The following is a 20,732-nucleotide window of genomic DNA, read 5'->3' as shown; positions in this document are numbered from 1 at the left end:
GTGGGGTGTCCACTTAACCTCCACGCGGCACTCTAAATTATGAATCATCTTCTGATGGCCTGGGGTGTTTGTGCTCCATTTAGCATGCGGCTCTGTCCCATTTACAACCTATCCGCTTCACTTGGTTTTGTCAAACATACATTAATAACAGACATAGCCCACAAAAATAACTTTAAGGAATGTTAGCTGTTCTGTGAAGGCCCATTAAGTGGTGTTTCATTGTGCATTCTGACAGGTAAGCCTACAGACACAACGCGCGTTTATGTGCTGCCTACTAGATAAATGTAGAAAGAATTGTATGAAAAAAGACAGGTAGCACACTCCTATTACGGATTATAAGAAGCTGTACTGCCATCTGGTGTTACTGGTATGTTAGTAACCTAATTTACTAAATTACGTCACTTCCTATATTTTAAAAATGGAGGACTGCGATGGCGGCGGAATGCATGAATTCGAAATCATAACAAAGAAGTAGCTTGCCCAACATAAGCAACTCTACATAATTTCTCCTCAGGATAGTGAAGAAGTGGCTACGGGTGTGGATTAAAAATGACATGTAACTGTAAATATAATGCATCTAGCCCGTAAGTAGCATAGCATTTCAAATAAGTGGGCTACTTACAGACACTGAGGCTGGCAAATTTAGCTAGTTCGTTAGCTAGATTAACCTTAGAATAACTCAGTAACGTTACTAACAAATCAGTGAGCTGACTTTGGATAGTATTGGGCTAATGCATGCATGTATTTTCGCACTATCTGGGATTGTTGATTTGTTATTGTTAATGGATTTCCAATAGTTTTTCAGCTGCGATGGAGGTCTCACGTTTCATGGAGTCGATAGTTAGAAACTACTGACAGTTACCACAGGTGGGATGCTGGAACACGATACACACCTGTATCTGCAGAACTTTCATTCCGCAACAGTGCAAATGTGGCTCTGAGATACGTTGGGATGCTGATCAGAAACCTTCAGAAAATTCAGTTAGAACGTGCAATGGTTGAAGAAACCACTCTGGAGGAAAGTTTCGCAAACACCTTTTCAGTCACCTCATAAAAATATCATCATGAGTAACAAAAGAAAAAGAGCACCACCAGTCAAGGTGGATGACGAGGCAAAGAAGAGACTGAACTGGAATATGCATGAGGACCGGAGGAACGAGGTAGAGTGTGAGTTATCGACACAGAGTTCCGATGTCATAGCAGAATGTTTACCCCTCTCCATTGAGGAACCTAGTTGTTCGAAATCTTTTCGCGTTGTTGTCGAAGAGCCAGACGAGTCAGAGGTAGCACTCTCTGAGGACGCCCTCATCGGTTCCAGTTATAATGCTTCCTCTATAAGTGAAGAGATTCCTGGCCCTAGCGTCAGCTATACACCTCGAATTAAGCCTGGCTCGGAGCCGGGTAGCGCGACAAAGAGTGTCACAAACGATACCGTTATCCTACCCCTAATTAACCGCGAATTGGATGAGACGTGGTATGTACAGATCGGAGAGTTTAACCTCCGTGCCCAGTCCCCACTGGTAGTGAAGGCTAGTCAGAAGTGGACACTTCAGAGGACTGGTGGCAGGTTGTGCTTGTGTGCGTCTGGTGATCAGGAGGATGGGTACTTTGATGAGGAGGAGCAGAGCCCGGAGTACATGTGCCCAGTGGAAGGATCTTTGGGGAGGTTAGAGTTGGAGGAGTTGGACTGGCTTCAGAAGAGGAGGATCGCCCAGCTCGGTCTCAAGCCTGAAGAGGAATATATTAAGGTGTGTGTTAAGATATGTGGTCAGCACAGAATGTTTGCGTAGGCCTACTGCATGAAATGGTAGCTCTTGTGGCAGGGCCAAAGAATAAGGGCCTCAAAGTGGCTGGACCTTACAGAGTACTTAAATCCTTACACTGCAATGTGTCTACATGGGTGCAGTTCACAGAGACCACATTCACTTAGGCTTACTGCTTTGAACTGTAAACTAGGCTACATCATATGACTTCAGTGAGACTGTCAGTTGGTAGAAGAGGTGTATTAGGATTAGGATCCAGGAGGTTGGATCCACAGGCACTGTCTGAAGCAGCATACCCTGAACCCTGTTTGTTCTCATTCAGCTCCCAGTCTATTTGCTGGAGGCTGGATTAAGCCATCCTGAGTTCCTCAGTGAAGGCAGTGGCCGCATGAAGAAGGCAAACCAGCTGATCCAGAAGCTCATGGAGCACTTTTATGACTTCATCATTCCAGGTGAGTAGACTATGCTACTTCAGATGTACATATACCCCTCTTCTATTTGTTTCCCTTTCAGAATCTGTTGTGATCACGTCAATGATAAGTACACATGGGCCTTCATGATCCATACAAGAACACTTACTTATTATAATAGTGGCATGCAACATAGGGATTTTTGGTAACTGAAACCAGTAAGAGAAAAATATAAAATGTTTTTTGGAGCTTGTGTCTGTAAACACTGTGTTATGAGACTTATTTAAGCCTGACGGTTTTTGTTTGTGTCACAAAATGTGAGAACAGGTGAACTTGTCAGGTGCTGCTCTGAGAGCAATTACTGTATAAGTCTGTTAGATAAGAGTCTCTTTGTGGCTTTTGCATGACGCCCACTGATTTGCACGTTGGATGCTGAATGTGTTGCCTGCAGAGGTGATGGAGGATGCGGAGGACGATGACGACATAGACCTTGAGCGACAGAACGTGGAGGAGCTGTACGACAGCGTGCGCCATCAGCACCAGCGTGAGGTGGAGGGCGAGGGCTTGGACGTGCAGCATGAGGCCCTGGTGCCTGTGCTGAGACCCTACCAGAGTCAGGCGGTCAACTGGATGCTCAAAAGGGAGAAGTACAACAGCAGTGCCTCTGAAGGTAACACTTATATAATAAGTATACTTTCACTTTCATCAACTGCACTGTCCATACGGACTGTCCATGCAGCATCTAAATTCTGTGTCTGTTCGGACTTGTGTTCATTGACTGCAATGAGACGAGTCCAGCAGTATAGTTTGGCGAAACCCAGATGTTCGTCCATGTCCACATTGTACAAACCCCTGTCAGAAGAATAGTTGAGGCCTTACCTGTTGGCCATAATTTTTTTCCCTGACACACATGCTAATCAGCTGTATTTTAATTACAGTTGTTATCTTGTTACATGACATGACTACTATTGTGCCTGTGCTTTACTTTTTCAACTTATGAATTGCTCCCTGTTTTAGCGATCTGTTACATGAAGACAGCACTGTAACTTTGTTTCTTTAGCAGATCAACCATCATTACATTTCCTGTGGCGTGAAATTGTGACTCTGTGTGGAAAGAAACTGCACTACAACATATACACAGGCTGGTAAGATCTACTATACCACTTCACTTTAAATCATAACCATTCATAGAGAAGACTGTGCTTGAATAACCGAGAATAATGCCAAAAATTACCATCACTTAATCAGTACACATGGTTTTTGACATTTTGGTTTTTGACTCTTTCACATGCATGTTTTGCCGCTCTTGACTGGATGCTGTGTGTTCCTGTAGTTTGATCCTGGAGTTTCCTCAGGCTGGGCCAGACTGGCCAGGGGGTATCTTGGCGGACGAGATGGGTTTGGGGAAGACTGTGGAAGTGCTGGCCCTCATATTGTTCCATACAAGGCAGGGCCTGGAGAACAGCGCCCCCTGTCTGCCTGAGGTGAGCTGTCAGCCAGAGCCTTTGAGCTTTGTCATATTCAGAATCTAGCTCCAACACCAGTTCATGTGCTTAAATGGATTTGTGAAGCAGCGTTGTTTGATTTAAGTTTTCCTATACCAGGGAGTGAAAGTAAACTACTTTGTGCCTCCCCCACCACCGGAGAAGGAAAATGGCACACCACGCAAGCGTGAGCCCCAACCCAAGGAGAGAATCTCTTACCCTGGTGAGTCAGACGCAGAGACAGCCAAATGCCATCAGCTATTAATACTGACATAACCTCGCTGTGGGCTGCTGTTGTCTCAGTTGGCAGAAGTGGAAAAGATTTGATCATAAATAGATGAAACATTTAAAAGAAAAGTTTCTAAAGGTCTTCTAAAGTCTGATAGATATACAGTCTCAATAGTCTCTACATTGGGCCAGTCCCATGGAATGTTTATTGGCTTGCATCAATGTTTCTTGTCTAGAAATGATTTGGTGCTTGTTGAGATTCTTGGATGTTTAGTTTCCCTCAATAAAAAAGATAGAAACTACAACAATAATGTTATTCATTTCTTACTTGTTTACTCATTTCTGCGCTAGCTGTTCGTGTGATGATTCTCACTGCCATCAAAGAGATGAAGGTGGGTAAAGGAGCCTCTATCAATGCCATCTTCGCCTATCTTCGCACGATGTTCAGGTACGACCCCATTAAGAACCGCAGTCACATCAAAAAGAGCCTCGCCAAGCTCATCAGCGAGGACCTCGTGGAGCAGGTCAAAGGTCGAGGCCTGGGAGGGTCTTTCAAGTTTGGGAAGAAGTACAAGGACACAAAGAAGAAGACACCAGTCAAGCAAAAGCCTGTAGGTGTCCTAATCAAAGTAGTTTTACATTTTATGCACATTTTTGATATAATGTCCTAATAGCATCTTAGTGATGAAAAGGACTGACTCCAAGACACTCTAATGTTTCTCATTTTTGTTTGCAACTGGCTTTCGTTTGGTCCAGCTGTGTTGACACTGAGAAAATGTGTGATTGATGTTCCTTTGATGTTTTGTATCCACTCAGCAGAGCTCCGATGGGGATGTCACTCCTCGGAGAACATCACGCAGACGCTCTGCTCGGGACATGGATGCTGTGGTGACCTCTGACCTCGCCGGAGATCTAAACACAGACACAGCACCTGTCCCAGAAGCTCAGGAAACCAAAAAGGAGAAAGACTCGACCAACCAAGACCCTCCAGCAGAGAGCACCGAAGACCAGCTCCCTGAAGAGGAGAAGGAGGAGGAGAAGAAGGAGGATGAGGAGCAGGTGGAGAAAACTGAAGATGGGTGTCCACCCCCCCATGAAGAAGTGAAGGACCCCCCACCCCCTACCTCTGTCCCTGAGCCAGACTACCACTTTGAGTGCATCTGCGGGGAGACAGGTCTGCTGGACTATAAGGTAAGCTTTTCGGAGCCCTTCTTTGATCCACAAAAATGATTCCAGTCTCCCAAATGATAGCTAGAGGGCAATGGAAGACGTTTCCTGCATGCTAATACTCCAGCACTCCACTGCTGCAGCATGTTTGTCTTTGATTTATCTTTCATTTGGTCAGTGTGCGGTGCAACTCGGCAGCACGCCAAGATCACAATGTTTACAGTCAGTCGTTTTCTTAGTCATAGGACCAGAGCACACAAATAGCAATTTTGAGCATATAATAGATGCCAGTTTTGATGCACAGCATCTTCATCGGAGTCAAAGAGGCTGTATGAATAGGCCTATATTTGTTTTAAGTTTGTGACCATATGAATGTGAAAGCATTATCCAATCTGTCTGTCCATCTAGGCTCGTGTCCAGTGCCTGCACTGTCTGCTGTGGCAGCATGCAGACTGTGTCAACTACAAGCAGGAGAGCCAGGACACCACACCGTTCTACTGCCCGCACTGCCTGGTGGCCATGCCGCCCGTGCGCACCGGTGCCACCCTCATCATCTCGCCCAGCTCAATCTGCCACCAGTGGGTGGAGGAGATCAACCGCCACATCCGCTCCTCCTCGCTGCGCGTGCTGGTGAGGGAGAGGAGAGAGATGGGGGCGCAGGATAGAGGCTGAGGGGGCGAGGGCTGGGAAGAAGAGAGAGCTTAAGAGGATGTGCGTGCGTGTGTGTTTGAGTGGGATCAGCTTGCAGACAGTTTATTTATTCATGCCATGACACAACACTGAGCTTGCATATAATTTTGTGGAGGTTAATGACACTATAGTGAACCTGTATGATTCATTTGTTTGTTGGTTCACCTTTGATCTTTGCAGTTTTCCATTAGTGTCTGATAGTTTTGGATCTCTACATGTGAAGATATGAACTTTTACATTTTCTTTGGCAACTTTTGCTTAATTTTCTACCTCTTTCTCTCTCTCCCTTGCTTTATCTCCCTCTCTCTCTCTCTTTCTCTCTCTCTCTCTCTCTTCCTCCCTTCCTCCTCCTTTTATTCTCTATCATAGGTGTACCAAGGTGTAAAACGGCACGGCTTCATCCAGCCGCACGTGCTGGCCGAGCAGGAAGTGGTCATCACCACATACGATGTGCTGCGCTCCGAGCTCAACTACGTGGACCTGCCCCACAGCAACAGCGAGGACGGCCGCCGCTTCCGCACGCACAAGCGCTACATGGCCGTGCCCAGCCCCCTGGTGGCCGTGGAGTGGTGGCGCGTCTGCCTGGACGAGGCCCAGATGGTGGAGTGCACCACTGCTAAAGTAACTCCTCTCCCTCCCTTCAACACTCTCATGCTAGGCCAGCCCTCAGACAGCTCCAATCTATTCCCTCCATCCTTATCCTCTGCTGGAGTTATGACTGTAGAGAACACTTTACATTCAAGTACAGTGCCCTCAGAGAGGGGAAAGAGATCGACCTCATATTCTCACAATTTGTTCTCTAGTGCTCTCCATTGAAATATAGATAATGTTTCATTTATGTGTGTCATAGTGTCAAGAGTGTGCTCAAGTGTAGTAGAGTGTGTGAATGTTTGTAACTGATATAGTGTGTGAATGTTTGTAACTGATATGGGGTGCTAGTGTTAGTGTTTTGATTTATGGAAGAGGTCAAACCTGTGTGTGTGTGTGTGTGTGTGTGTGTGTGTGTGTGTGTGTGTGTGTGTGTGTGTGTGTGTGTGTGTGTGTGTGTGTGTGTGTGTGTGTGTGTGTGTGTGTGTGTGTGTGTGTGTGTGTGTGTGTGTGTGTGTGTGTGTGTGTGTGTGTGTGTGTGTGTGTTAATGGCCTGTAAAGCTGAATGGTGTGTGTGCGCTCTGTGGTTGGTTGTGTCTAGGCTGCTGAGATGGCCCTGCGTCTGTCCTCTGTGAACCGCTGGTGCGTGAGTGGAACACCTGTGCAGAGGGGATTGGAAGGTGAGTGGCAATTTACTTCACTGTGCAAGACTTTATACGAATACGAATTATTCAGAAAACAATGCATATCAATGTATATGATTGTGACACACACACACACGTACAGATATTTGTAGATGTTCTTTGCTTAATGGATTCTAAGTGTGTGTATGTGTGTGTGTGTGTTTAGATCTTTATGGCCTGGTGCTGTTTCTGGGTGTTGACCCGTACTGGGTGAAGCACTGGTGGGACCAGCTGCTGTATCGCCCTTATCGCCGCGGCAACACCGAGCCCCTCTACAGCCTCATGGGCCGCTTGCTGTGGCGCTCCGCTAAGAAAGACGTCATCGACCAGGTAGACCAGGGGTCACCCCCCCCCCCCCCTCTCCACTCCTCCATCTATCCCAGATGGACAACTCCTCTCTGGCCTTCAGGCTTTTGTCTCTCTGTGCACTCTTGCTATAGCCCGTAAAGGTCCTACAGAAATAGAGATTCTCTTGTTAAATATACCCTGACATTTATATGGTATAGCTACTGTGTAATTAAGGTTGTGCCACTGAGGCTCCGATATGGCCATGGAAGATGGAATGAGATTAAAAGAGGTCAGTGCAGGCCAGCTCTGTGAATGCTCTTGAGTGTTATTTTGGTTCGTGGTCAATTTTGTGACATTTTCAATCTGAAGTGGATCTGCATTTATACTGATTGACCTTTCAACTCTTGCCTTTTCGGTATTCTGTCTGTCTCTGCTGTATTTCTGTAACTTCCTTACACTTTGTAGAGACAAAACTTTTGATAGAAAAAAAAGATCCCTCACAAATGATGCTATCATTTTATGTCACAGAATGTAAAAGGTCCAAGTTCAAAGAGCTTGGTGAAAAGGCCTTTACTATTGTCTTTCCCTTTAATCTCCTACACAACATGGACTGTTTAATTGGCTTCTATAACTGCCCTTTCCCTATTCCATAAGATAATGTATAGTAGTAGTAGTAGTATGTAGGCTATATGATATGTATAGTATACCAAATAAATCTTTTGTGTTTGAATCTTTCAGATCCAGATCCCCCCTCAGACGGAGGAGATCCACTGGCTGCGCTTCTCGCCCGTGGAGAGCCACTTCTACCAGCGCCAGCACGAGGTCTGCTCCCAGGACGCCCTGCACAAGCTGCGTAAGATCTCCGACTGGTCACTGCGCCTGAGCAGCCTGGACCGCCGCACGGTCAGCACCATCCTGTGCCCGCTGCTGCGTCTGCGCCAGGCCTGCTGCCATCCTCAGGCCGTCCGTGGAGAGTTCCTGCCTTTCCAGAAGAGGTGAGCGCTGCCATGGGCAGGCCAGATTCTCACTTTGCCTGGCACTTAAAGTTCCGTAACCTCCATGGGCAGGTCAGATTCTCACTTTGCCTGGCACTTAAAGTTCCGTAACCTCCATGGGCAGGTCAGATTCTCACTTTGCCTGGCACTTAAAGTTCCGTAACCTCCATGGGCAGGTCAGATTCTCACTTTGCCTGGCACTTAAAGTTCCGTAACCTCCATGGGCAGGCCAGATTCTCACTTTGCCTGGCACTTAAAGTTCAGTAACCTCCATGGGCAGGCCAGGTTCTCTCTTTGACTGGCACTTAAAGTTCCGTAACCTCCATGGGCAGGCCAGATTCTCACTTTGCCTGGCACTTAAAGTTCCGTAACCTCCATGGGCAGGCCAAGTTCTCTCTTTGCCTGGCACTTAAAGTTCCGTAACCTTTCCTAAAGCTGCATATCTGGTGCTGATATCTGTTTAGCTTGTGTAGTTGGTTCAGACCAGTTAAGGATGTCCTACTGTGATCTTGAACTGTCTTGATGCTTTGATGACTACAAGATTATAGAGATATGTACACCACCCGACCAAAGCGATGGACTGTTCACTTACTTGGATGCGTATACGTAGATCATTCATTGTCTGCCTAATTCAATATCTCCCTGTCTAATTAGATTATGTGTGCTGAGCTGGTGAGGCTGCTTATGAGGCTGCTTTATTTATGTTGCCTCCTGTGTGTGCATGCAGCACCATGACCATGGAGGAGCTGCTCAAGTCCCTGCAGAAGAAGTGTCGTGTGGAGTGTGAGGAGGCCCACAGGCAGCTGGTGTGTGCCCTCAATGGCCTGGCTGGTATCCACATCATCAGAGGTACAATACACACACTCACACACACAAACACACACACACACATACATGCACACGCACATTTTTATGCATCTTCATTCATTTATCATCTTCCTGCAACAGCACAACTTAATTCTGGTGCATGCACAATTTGTTGAGTAAATATATAACCAGCTCATACATATAACATTTCACTAAATTGTGGAATTGCTTTTCTAGTTTGTGACAGCTCTTACTTTAGATTAAACTAAGACTAAAGTCCCCGGCAGGTTTAGGCTTTGCTGCATTGAGTATCTTCAGTGTGTGGGCGTCTTTCCTGTCCTGATCGTTGCGTTAAAGCGTTGAAATATCAGAGGCACCCAGGATGACTGGCTTCCTGTACACGTCCTGACTGACGGCAGCATTACTGAGCACTGAGAGAGCAGCTGAGTGTGCAGGCGTGAGAGTGCGAGCAATGGGGAGTTATGACACGCTGACAGGCAGGCCGTTCTTCATCGTCACGGAGGAGTGTGTGTGTGTGTGTGTGTGTGTGTGTGTGTGTGTGTGTGTGTGTGTGTGTGTGTGTGTGTGTGTGTGTGTGTGTGTGTGTGTGTGTGTGTGTGTGTGTGTGTGTGTGTGTGTGTGTGTGTGTGTGTCTCTGACAACGTGCCCAGCCTGCCTGCAGGCTCTGCTCAGGGGGAGGCTGAGGATTGGGATTGAACAGGGATTCCTGGGTAATGAGAGCAGCAGCTTCGAGGTAGCCCAGAGCACCACCGGGGATGACACGTTCCTCCCTGAGGGTTCTAGTGGCCAGAGATGGTTCTCGTTGGGTTACAGACCGCGGCAGCAGCCATCATCAAATGAAAACATGTCATTTGTCATCATTCAAGCACTGTCAGACTTCACATAAAAGAGTGAATGAATGATAGGGCTATATTTTGGGTCACCAGCGCATGGCGTAAAGTTCGTTATTCACCGGCGCGAAGTTGAATTCGTTATTTTGCACGTTTATTTTTTAAGCATTGCGCCCAGGGGTGTGGCAATTAACAACCTAGGGAGGGACCTGGCGCATTGTCTAAAAATCGCTATCATACACCACCTAAACCTGGTCAGAAGTCAATGGCGAGTTGTTCATATGCTATTTTAAGAGCGCATGTCAACAGTCATATTGGCAGGTGCACGCACCATCCTTCTATCATTCATGAACGCACACCAGCGCACGTCCATGCAAAGCATTACAAATGGGAAACATAATTAGAATAAAGATATTACGAAATACTGTACATCTCATGATGAGTAGTTATTCACCATCATTTGCCAATTGGTAATGACGGTTAAAAGTGATTAGGGGAGAGGCGAGAGACGTATGGGGCACAGCTGAAGACGCACTGTCACAAGATATAAGCAACTCCTCTGCAGGATAAATGTTGTTTTATTCAGTCATTTGAGCAACATTAGGGTAAGTGTTGCTTTTTCCAGCCTATGTTTTCGATGGTAACCCATTGTCAGTCAATAGTGAAAGTAACTGCATATAACTGTCTTGTCGTTGACTGACTCCTTGGTGAAGTTAGTTTCACTTTGCCAATGAGTTCAAATAATAGACGAGTGCAAATGCGTGAAGGCTATGCTAGGTTTTAGTAAAGCATGGTTTAAGAATGACTATTCCATACGGTCTCGCAAGCAGCCTCCTTCAAATGCGCCGTTGAATGCCAAAATACCGATGCATTTATTTGACATATCGCGCGTTGCGCCGTTAAAGGGAATGACAGATGCCATTCTCATTGGTTTAAAATGATGTTACGCCCCAAACACACCCATATGACTGATTAAAAGACCTAGGAACACCTTGTTACGCCATGCGCTCTACTTTTGAGAACGAAACCCCTCCCAATGTGAACTGGACATCCTACTAAATTTGAATAGACTTTTGACGAGTGACGATGCACTTTAGAATGTCATGATAGGGCCCATAGTCTTGGAAACTCTGAGATGTGAGTTCAGCTGTAATGAAAATGTGTGTGTGTGATAGATGAGTTTGTGGAGGCGGTAGAAATGTACAGAGAGGTGCTGCGATCATCAGAGGAACATAAAGGCCGACTGAAAACAGACTCCTTACAGGTAATCACAGCGTACACACAAAGACTAAGCATTTCACTATATAATATTGTGCCTTGTATGATTGTAAGTGACAAATACATTTGATTTGATTTACACATCTTTAACCCATTTTATATTACCCATCACTAGATTACCTGAAATGTATTGTAAATATATTGTATCAGCTGCAGCTCATCTGAACTCTTGATTTGACAGAGACTCCATGCCACACACAACCTGATGGAGCTGCTCAGTGCAAAGCATGATGGGATACCCCCAACCCTTCGGGATGACCGACTAAAAGAAGAGGTGAAGAAATGGCTTCATTGTGCGATAAGATGGATCACATGTTCAAATCTATAAAGAGGGTGGATGTAATCTATGTGTGTGCGTGTGTGTGCGTGTGTGTGCGTGCGTGTGTGTGTGCGTGCGTGCGTTCTCAGGCAGAACAGCTAAGGCAGCACTACATGACCAAATCTAACTCTGAGGTGTCGGAAGCTCAGCAGAACCTGCAGCCAGTGCTCCAGAACATCAAAGAACTCAAACGCAAAGTAAAGTATTCCACAGTCACATGCAAACAAGGCAAATGTCTACCTTCACTCATAAATGCAGCAATATGCAAACCATATGATATCAGTTCAGTACTGACCGAAGGGTTGAGAGACCCTTCCCTTGCCGATCACTGAGTCTTTCTCTGTCTGGACCTCTCTCTCCAGGTTAACCTGCGTTCCCCCTGGTGGATGGAGGTCATAGCGCAGGCCATTGAGTACTCCATGGATGACGACTTGGTCGGGCGCATCCAGAATGAGCTCACCTGCAGCTACAAGCAGGAGGCCAACAAGCTGTCCATGGCAGACAAGTAAGGCTGCTTTGTTCTGTATTGTACCCACCCCATATAGTGCGATCATGATGTACCTTGATAAAGGCTGCTTGCCAAAACGTCGGTCTTGAATAAATAATGTTAAAAGAGATCAGAGTGTGTGTCTACCCTGTCCTAATTCTTCATCATGATGTGCAAAATGCATTTGTAATCTTAGATGTTTAGTGTTTGAACCTCAGGAAGGTAAAGATTGTTCAACAGTGTTAAGGATATTTATTGTTTCAATACGAGAAGAGGGAGACAAATGGCGCACACTTCTGAGAGAGACAGAGCAGTATGTCACACACAACCCTCTGAGAGAAGCCGAGAGAAACGGCCATATTACAAATCTGTAAGACGGATGGCCGACTCGTCTCATTCCTCAGGTTCCGAGACGGCCGCGGCCTGCAGTTTCTGCTCACCACCCAGATGGACGACCTGCTCAAGTCTCAGAAGGTGGTGCAGGATGCGGTCAAGAGGCTGGAAGGCTCGCCCTCACAGGCCATCATCGAGGAAGCCACTATGTGTCATCTCAGGCCCGTCCGTCTGCCACTCAACAAGTGAGACATCCTGATTGGTCAAATGTTACAAAGATGTCGTGTCAGAAAGCAGAATTCCTAAATCGTCTTTTCCCCCCGACTATGTGCCATCGACTTTACAGTACTTATAAGATCTTCATTTGGGTTGTTCTAATTAACACATCTGGGTGATGGAACTCAACATGTAGGAGAGGATGTGCAGATTGAGAGTGTGGTTAGCCTCCATCTGAGTGAAATGTGACTTAAGTTAAAGCTGATCAGATGGGCTCTGTGGTGACTGCTGAGTCTGTTTTTCCAGCTGTGTTTTCTGCAAAGCTGACGAGCTCTTCACTGACTACGAATCGAAGCTGTTCTCTCACACGTGAGTAAAACAACCCTTTACGGTCATGATCTGATCTTTTGACCGCTGTATGTGTATTTTTATTAATATACAACACTATCATTTGTATGTTCCTGCATGATGTTGTAGGATTGGTGCTTTTCAATGATTTGACCTGCATTACATTATTATAATTACATTATTGTGATGTATTGAATGCAGCTGCTCTATATGATTGAACGTGACAATTGTGTTAAACCTGACAGGGTCAAAGGTCAGACGGCCATCTTTGAGGAGATGATCGAGGACGAGGAGGGTCTGGTGGACGACCGCCTGCCCACCACCAGCCGCGGCCTGTGGGCAGCCAGCGAGACGGAGAGAGCCCTCAAGGCCATCCTGGCGTTCGCCCGCACCCGCCGCCTGGACGCCCAGCTGCTGGAGGAGGCCAGCACCTTCATGGAGCTCTTCGAGTCCTGGAAGAAAGAGTACAAGGTGTGTGTGTGTGTGTGTGTGTGTGTGTGTGTGTGTGTGTGTGTGTGTGTGTGTGTGTGTGTGTGTGTGTGTGTGTGTGTGTGTGTGTGTGTGTGTGTGTGTGTGTGTGTGTAACTGATTTTGAAGTCATCCATTTCATTTTCTCATTGATTTTGGTGAGGCATAGCAAATGAAGCAACTTAACAGCAGTAAGGATTTTGAAAATCAGTGATATATCATTTAGTCATTTAGCCTAATTTAGGATTACAACTTCAAACGTTTAATTTAAAAAGAACATTGTTCGGCTGCGAGTCATTAAGCCAAACTTTTTAATTCAAACTTTTCTTTTCAATTTTGTAGGCTGCATGATAAGAGCAACTTAATCAATAACTATTTTGAAAATGAGTTGGATCTTTTAATGTCATCTTTATTGTTGTATCCATGATCTTAAAGAGAAGAAAAAATTGGGTTAGACTTTACTTGACAGTATCGACATAAGAGTGACATGACACTGTCATGAACGTGTCATAAACAAGTCATAAAAGTTTATGACATAACGCTTCTGTTATTCGTTTTTTGTCATAACAAGTTAGGGTTAGGATTAGGGTTCATGTGTCATGACAGTGTCATGTGTTCATGACCGTGTCATTTCACTCTTATGTCGATACTGTCAAGTAAAGTGTTACCAAAAATTGTTTGGTAAGTCAGAAGTAATTGACGTTGTACTTTTTTTTTTTTAACTCCTCTTACCCTGAATTGCATGTGTCCTAAGCCCCAGTGTTGGACTGTGTGTGATGCTCCGTGTTTGGCTGCAGGTGCTGCATGAGTACTGGATGACCCTGCGGGACCACGTGTCGGCCATCGATGAGCTGGGCATGGCCACCGAGAGGCTGCGCGTGCGTCTGCCCGACGAGCCCAAACAGAAGGTCCTGCACATCATAGAACCACACGAGGTAAACCCATCCTGCTTCCTATACGGGACAGTCTAGTCTGGTCAGTGCACTTCTGTTATTGGACTACAGGATGGAAGCAAACATGCTGCTGTTTACATATTCTCAGTCATTTACTTCATATGGAATTTCCAGTTAGTGCGTGTCTGTTGGTCTTTTATTGATGGTAATAGACACTTGCAGGATACAAATAGCCTTTAAATGCTATAAATCTATGCAGTATATGGAGGAATCTGTGTGGGTTAGACACTGAACTCAACAACTGTCAATCAGAATTTGTTAATCTAATGACATAATAACAAATTAATATGTCTCAGAACTTCCTAATTGCACATCTAATTCACACACAGTTATGTACCAAGCATTAAAGGAATTATTAAGAAGCTATTAAGGAGTTATTATTAAGAAGCTATCTCTATCAGGAGTGTCTTAAATGGACCTGTCCAGACTATTAAGGAGTTCTTATTAAGAAGCTATATATACCCTCTGCAAGTATTTAGTTTGAATGGTATCTTCAGTTGTAAGGTGCTGACCCTAATAACTTCATACAATTAAAAATAATTATTAAAAAAAAAATAGGTATGTCCTAAATGGACCTGTCCAGGCTCGAGATTCTCCAGGGTAAAAGGGTTTGCTGTGAATCTGCAGGTGGATCAGAACCGAGTGAAGCTGCTGAATGACCGGGCCGTGGCCAGATCCCAGCTGCAGAAGAAGCTCGGCCAGCTACTCTACCTCACCAACCTCGAGAAGGTGAGGCCAGGGCAACAGCACCACACCACACCACACAACACCACACCACACCACACCACAACATGTTGTTGTAATAGTAGTAGTAGTAGTAGATGTAGATGATGTAATCTTGCTCTGCACTCTTAAAACAAAAGGTTCTAAATGGAACTTTTAAGGGTTCTATAACTTGGTACATATATGGCACCCTCAAAAGGTTCTATATAGAACCATTTCAGAGGGTTCAATAAAAACATGTGTCATTTGTGTATTTGTGGATCTCTGTTTCTGCTGCGACTTGCTTTGATGAGCTCTGACCTGTGTTGTGGCTAATTGGTTGTAGAACAGTGAGCAGTGATCTAATGCTTGTTGTCATGATGTGTTCTTAGTCTCAGGATAAATCAACAGGAGGGCTCAACCCAGAGCCATGTCCCATCTGTGCCCGTTCCCTTGGACAGGAGGTAAGACTCTCTATCCCCTTTGCTCTGCTATCTCTCTCTCTCTCTCTCTGATCCACTTTTTCTCTATCTCTCTCTCTCATCCTCTCTCTCTCTCTTTCTCTCTCTCATCCTCTCTTTCTCTCTCTCACTCACTCTTTCTCACACACACACACACACACACACACACACACACACACACACACACCAAAGGACCAGTGGCAAACAGAGCCCTTGGCTAATTATTTTCTCATCTGTTTCATGAGTCTGGGAAAGTAATGATGACCGAGGCAGGGGTGAGGTTAGGTCAGTGTGGAGTTTGTCTCCCCTTTCAGTGGCCTGATTGAAAATGGAATGGCTATTCCGTCAGCTGAATAGCTAAGAGCTCATAGTCCCCTCCCCACCCCCGCTGCTCTCAGTACCACTTGAGGGGAAATGGAACTGACATTGTGGATCCGATCCTGATCGAAGCTGCTTTTCCCAGCGGCGGACCTTTGTGCTGCTCGAGGGTCCTCAGGCCACACTCGTGATGCCCTCAGCAGTGCCCGAGCAAAATCCGCCCATTGTTTACGTTCATGTTGAACCACCAGACTAATTATGGCTGAATGGAACTGTTTCGGTTTCTGAACCTTTTATTTGTCTGTTCTTTTTTTTTGAGTAAACAAAGAATGCTAAAACGGGCAAGCTTTGGGGGAGCTTGGCACAAAGTGTCATTCATACCACAGATTGTCTTTGTCTTTGACACCTGCGGGTAAAATGTAACCCCATTCCCTGCCTTACAGTCTGTTTTAACAGGACAAAACAGAACAGAACATTCTCACACTTATCCGTGGAAGTCTTATCCCACTCATCGTTATCCTCACAGAAGCTCCTTTTGTTCATTGTGTGTATTGTGGCTGTGCAAAACAACAGTCTTTCGTGTGGTTTCACACTCATATGTTTGTGTTTGTCCTTGTGTTAATGGCCAGACTGACTAGCTGCAGAGGCTTTGGCTCGACTCCCATTGCCACTAATTACCCAGTCAGAGTGACAGCTGTATGTAGATCACTGTCATCATTAAGCTGGTGATTAGCGGTTTCACTGCAGTGCCGCTTACCCATGGAAAATGTAGCAACAGCTGTGTATTGTGTAAATTTGTGTGTGTGTTCGTGTGTGTGTTCGTGTGTGTGTTCGTTTGTGTGTGTGTGTTCGTGTGTGTGTGTACAACTGCACGTGTGTCTGTATGTAAATGTGTGTGTGTGTATTTTCAGTGGGCTGTGCTGACCTGTGGCCACTGCTTCTGTAACGAGTGCATCGCCATCATCATGGAGCAGTACAGCGTGGGCTCTCGCCGCAGGGCCATCAAGTGTGCCATCTGCAGACAGACCACCTCCCACACCGACATCTCCTACGTGTTCACCACCCAGAACAACGGCGCCGGAGAGGACATCCCCGTCAAGGTCAGACACGGCAGCCAGAAGCCTGGGGGGGGGGGGGGGGGCGGCAATGGCATTTAGGGGAAGAAGATTGAAGCTGAGAGAGATCAAATCTGCGGGATGGGATGGAGCCTCAGTAATGGCTTGACTGTTGACAGTAATGGCTTGACGGGGAATGTTTTTAATGGTGGCGTCCTGCTGGGACTGACGTGGTCTTCCTCTTAAAAAAACAGGGCAGTCACTCCACCAAGGTGGAAGCTGTGGTCAGAGTCCTGAAGAAGATTCAGATGACGGACCCAGGAGCCAAGTCCTTGGTGTTCTCCACGGTAACGCATCAACCCATCCCTCTCTTTCGTCATACTGCACTAGAGTCTGACAACAGACAGCCCACTCCTCCCCCCAAACTGTATCCAGGGTTGGTTTGAGGCTTTCTGTCTCTGTTATAGTTTTATGTGATGGCGTGGTAGGCGCTGTGCCTAGAGTCTGACTTCTTTATGACATTGTGATGTGGTTTCTCTTGTAACAGTGACTCCTGTCTTCTCTCTCTTTCTATTTTCCCTTCCCTCTGTTTTTTTCTCTCAATAGTGGCAGGGGGTGCTGGACATCATCGCCAAAGCGCTTTTTGACAACAACCTGGAATTCTCCCAGATCAATGGCATCCACAATTTTCAGGTTTAAGAGGCTCTTATGTATCTTACAAATAGCCTGTTTGTATGTATAACGTGTGTGTGTGTGTGTGTGTGTGTGTGTGTCCTCTGCTAACCAATAACTGTGTCTGTAAAATGCATGACCAGTTGTATGTGAATCTGTGTGTTTTGCAGAAAAACCTGTGTTCTTTCAAGTACGAGGAGAAGGTCAACATCCTGCTGCTGCCACTTCACACTGGCTCCAACGGGCTCAACATCATTGAGGCAACTCATGTGCTATTGGTGGAGCCCATACTGAATCCAGCCCATCAGCTGCAGGCTATTGGCCGTGTGCACCGCATTGGCCAGACAAAGTGAGTCTCAGAGAGAACCCTCATCCTGGGTGTTTTGGTCTATAAAGTGAAGTAAAGCATGGCCATAAATATAGATAGTCAAGTAGTGACCATACAGCACACAGAGATGAGACCCTGTAAGATTCCCTGCCTGGCAGAGGATCTGTCAAATGTTAACTGTAGACTGTTTTGTTTGTATATTTTGCCCTTGTCAAAATCCTTACTGTTTTTGCCCTTCTCTCTCTAGACCCACCTTTGTGCACAGGTTCCTCATCAGGTCAACCATAGAGGAGAAGATGCAGGCCATGCTGAAGACTGTTGAGAAGAGGTAAGGTCATTTTCGGATCGCCATATTCTCTCCCCTAGACTTCATTTGTCTTCATGTGTCTGGCTGTGAAGCCAGAGGCTTACGATGTTACGTTTTTTTTATTTTTTTTTTAAATCGACTTCCTTCTAAATTGCCTCTGCTCGCCCCCTGTCTCGCAGCCACACCGCCGCCGCCACCATGAAGCATTCTGAAGCGTCCGTCTTCACTGTAGCTGACCTGGCGGAGCTCTTCACGGAGGATGCAGAGGAGCGCGAGAGCCTGGAGGACTGAAGAAAAGGAGAGAGAGAGAGAGAGAGACAGGCTGAAGAAAAGGAGAGAGAGAGAGAGAGAGAGAGAGAGAGAGAGAGAGAGAAAGAGGGAGAGAGAGCGAAGGATGAAAGAAAAGAATTTGTGAATGATGATCAAAGTGCCAAGGAAGTGTCTTTGTAGTGCCAGTGCATGAAAAGGGCATTTTTATGAGAGGAGTCTCTCCAGACGGTCTGGCTATGTAAAACTCACCTGTCCCCCCTCTAAGTGATTTTGCTATTTATTCCAGATCAGTTTCACCATTGATGTTCCACATGGTCACTCATTCACTGGTGTTTTGAGTGTAGAGGGACCAGATCTTGAGTAGATCTCTATCGGTGCTGTATACCAGAGAAATGAGTCTGTTCATGCGCTTTTTAACTGGGCTTGGTTGTATTTGAGACCCCCCCCCCCCCCCCAGGTCACCTTTTCATGATGTCCTGAAATCTCAGATTCTCACACACAAAAGGAGGATAAAGGATTTTGGAAGGAAGATGAATTGAAGACATTTTGGGGAACACTGACCATGTAAGCTGCCCCTAATTAATGAAGCATAGACCCAATCAGATTATTAAACCTGTTTGTGATCACGTCTCTAGCGAGACTCCGGCACAGAGGCAAATGAGCTGATGAATCTGGGTTCACTCTCTTTATTGTTCTCCTGCTTCATCACTCCAAAGACTTACGGGAAAAAATAAGAGCCTCAGATAATCTTTTTAGAAAGATTATGTAAATGACCGAAATCCCCTAGAAATGAGAAAAACAAACAAACAACCCCAAACAGGGCTGTATATTAACTTTTTTTGCTCCTGGTGCTACAGAGGTTAATCATCTACACTCTAGAAAACATTTGTCACCGGTGCTAAGCTGATAAATCTTCCATAGCACAGACTGATTTTCTTGTAACTTGTGCTACATATGTGTTGCACTGTACAGCCCTGGCAAACAGGCTAACAAAGGTCTTGATAGGCAGTGTCTATTCTAACGTCAGTGGACAGATATTGGCTCCCGATGAGAGAGTGACATCACTAAACAGAGGTGTGTGTGTGTGTGTGTGTGTGTGTGTGTGTGTGTGTGTGTGTGTGTGTGTGTGTGTGTGTGTGTGTGTGTGTGTGTGTGTGTGTGTGTGTGTGTGTGTGTGTGTGTGTGTGTGTGTGTGTGTGTGTGTGTGTGTGTGTGTGTGTGTGTGTGTGTGTGTGTGTGTGTGTGTGTGTGTGTGTGTGTGTGTGTGTGTGTGTGTGTGTGTGTGTGTGTGCGCGCGCGCGCTGCAAAGCCCGGGCCTGTTAATGCTGCGTTGTAAACTGCATTTAGGAAGGAAGTGGTGTGTGTTAACAGAGTGAGCTAGACGGTGCTTTGAAGAGTCTTCTCTCCTGCTTTGGTCTGTAGCATCGCTCAGCGGCTGTCTAGAGGGCTGGGCGCTCAAATGGAGCCAGACCTGTGTTTTAGCAGTTCTGATTTGCAGGACAAAAACAAACAACAAAAAAAAACGCCCTCCAAAAAAGGGGCCGCATGATTCACTGAGAGCAAAGAAATGGCTCCCGTAAAAGAAGTCTCGTTAAAAGCGGGAAAGGGAGAATGGAAACATGTTTTCCACCAGGAGATGTTGTCAGGGGATGAATACAGAGGAACAGGCAAGGGGTTCATGCAGCTATGTCTCTATGAATGTCAGCTCACAAACAACAACAACATCAACAACAATAATACAAATACCAGCAGTACCACACTGGAATCTCAGAATCTTTATCACCATTTTCAAACACTTTTTAGAAGTTTTCCATCATGACCTTGTGATACAACACTACAGACCACATACTGATGTATAACGTAGACATGTCTTAGATTGTTATGATAATGTTTGGAAATGCAATTTAAATATGGTGTTTGATATACAGTAATAATGACCAAATGAACAGACTTGCCTCTACTTGCCTGCAATTCATTCTGTTGAACCTGGTTTACAGGCAATGCAACTAATTGACCAAGCTTGAGATGGAAAGCACCTTACACTTGTATGACTTAATTTCCGTGCTAGATGATGTTGTCGTTAAGTATCACCCAGATGCTCCATGCTTTACACATCACTCTGAACATGTACTGTGCAGTTGGATTATACTTTTATTTTATTTTCAATGAATGTGTAACTTTGTAATTTACCAATAAATTTGGGGTAAATTGAAATTGTAAGATGTCTCAGACCCATGTTCGACCTGCACTAGTCACTGTATGT

At 45.6% G+C, this 20,732-nt stretch overlaps 1 protein-coding gene across 5 annotated transcripts; it reads left to right on the top strand.

The window, feature by feature from the left end:
- The first annotated feature begins 434 nt into the window (after positions 1 to 434).
- shprh (SNF2 histone linker PHD RING helicase) lies at positions 435 to 19,632 on the top strand. 5 transcript variants are annotated; one of them, XM_076299228.1, is made up of 30 exons: positions 435 to 1,748; positions 2,086 to 2,215; positions 2,625 to 2,843; positions 3,237 to 3,318; positions 3,507 to 3,657; positions 3,778 to 3,880; positions 4,237 to 4,496; positions 4,702 to 5,076; positions 5,461 to 5,682; positions 6,112 to 6,363; positions 6,932 to 7,010; positions 7,180 to 7,343; positions 8,040 to 8,296; positions 9,024 to 9,145; positions 11,130 to 11,218; positions 11,414 to 11,506; positions 11,641 to 11,748; positions 11,914 to 12,056; positions 12,443 to 12,616; positions 12,894 to 12,956; positions 13,181 to 13,406; positions 14,201 to 14,338; positions 14,984 to 15,085; positions 15,451 to 15,522; positions 16,749 to 16,937; positions 17,147 to 17,239; positions 17,499 to 17,585; positions 17,735 to 17,913; positions 18,140 to 18,220; positions 18,379 to 19,632. In XM_076299228.1, the coding sequence occupies exons 1-30, from the start codon at positions 1,065 to 1,067 to the stop codon at positions 18,488 to 18,490; spliced, it is 5,049 nt and encodes a 1,682-aa protein (XP_076155343.1). In that variant the 5' UTR covers positions 435 to 1,064; the 3' UTR covers positions 18,491 to 19,632. The 5 variants fall into 5 exon arrangements, with proteins under 5 accessions (XP_076155343.1, XP_076155344.1, XP_076155342.1 ...); XM_076299229.1 differs by having other exon boundaries at positions 3,234 to 3,318; positions 4,705 to 5,076; XM_076299227.1 differs by having other exon boundaries at positions 3,234 to 3,318.
- The last annotated feature ends 1,100 nt before the right edge of the window (positions 19,633 to 20,732 follow it).

Source organism: Alosa pseudoharengus, unplaced genomic scaffold (genome assembly GCF_046254945.1).
Source record: "Alosa pseudoharengus isolate Yale_2024_CS ecotype anadromous, Long Island Sound unplaced genomic scaffold, YU_APseudo_1.1 YU_APseudo_1.1_scf_22, whole genome shotgun sequence".
In the NCBI taxonomy this organism is placed as follows: Eukaryota; Metazoa; Chordata; class Actinopteri; order Clupeiformes; family Clupeidae; genus Alosa; species Alosa pseudoharengus.
This window is presented reverse-complemented; position numbering and strand designations above follow the sequence as displayed.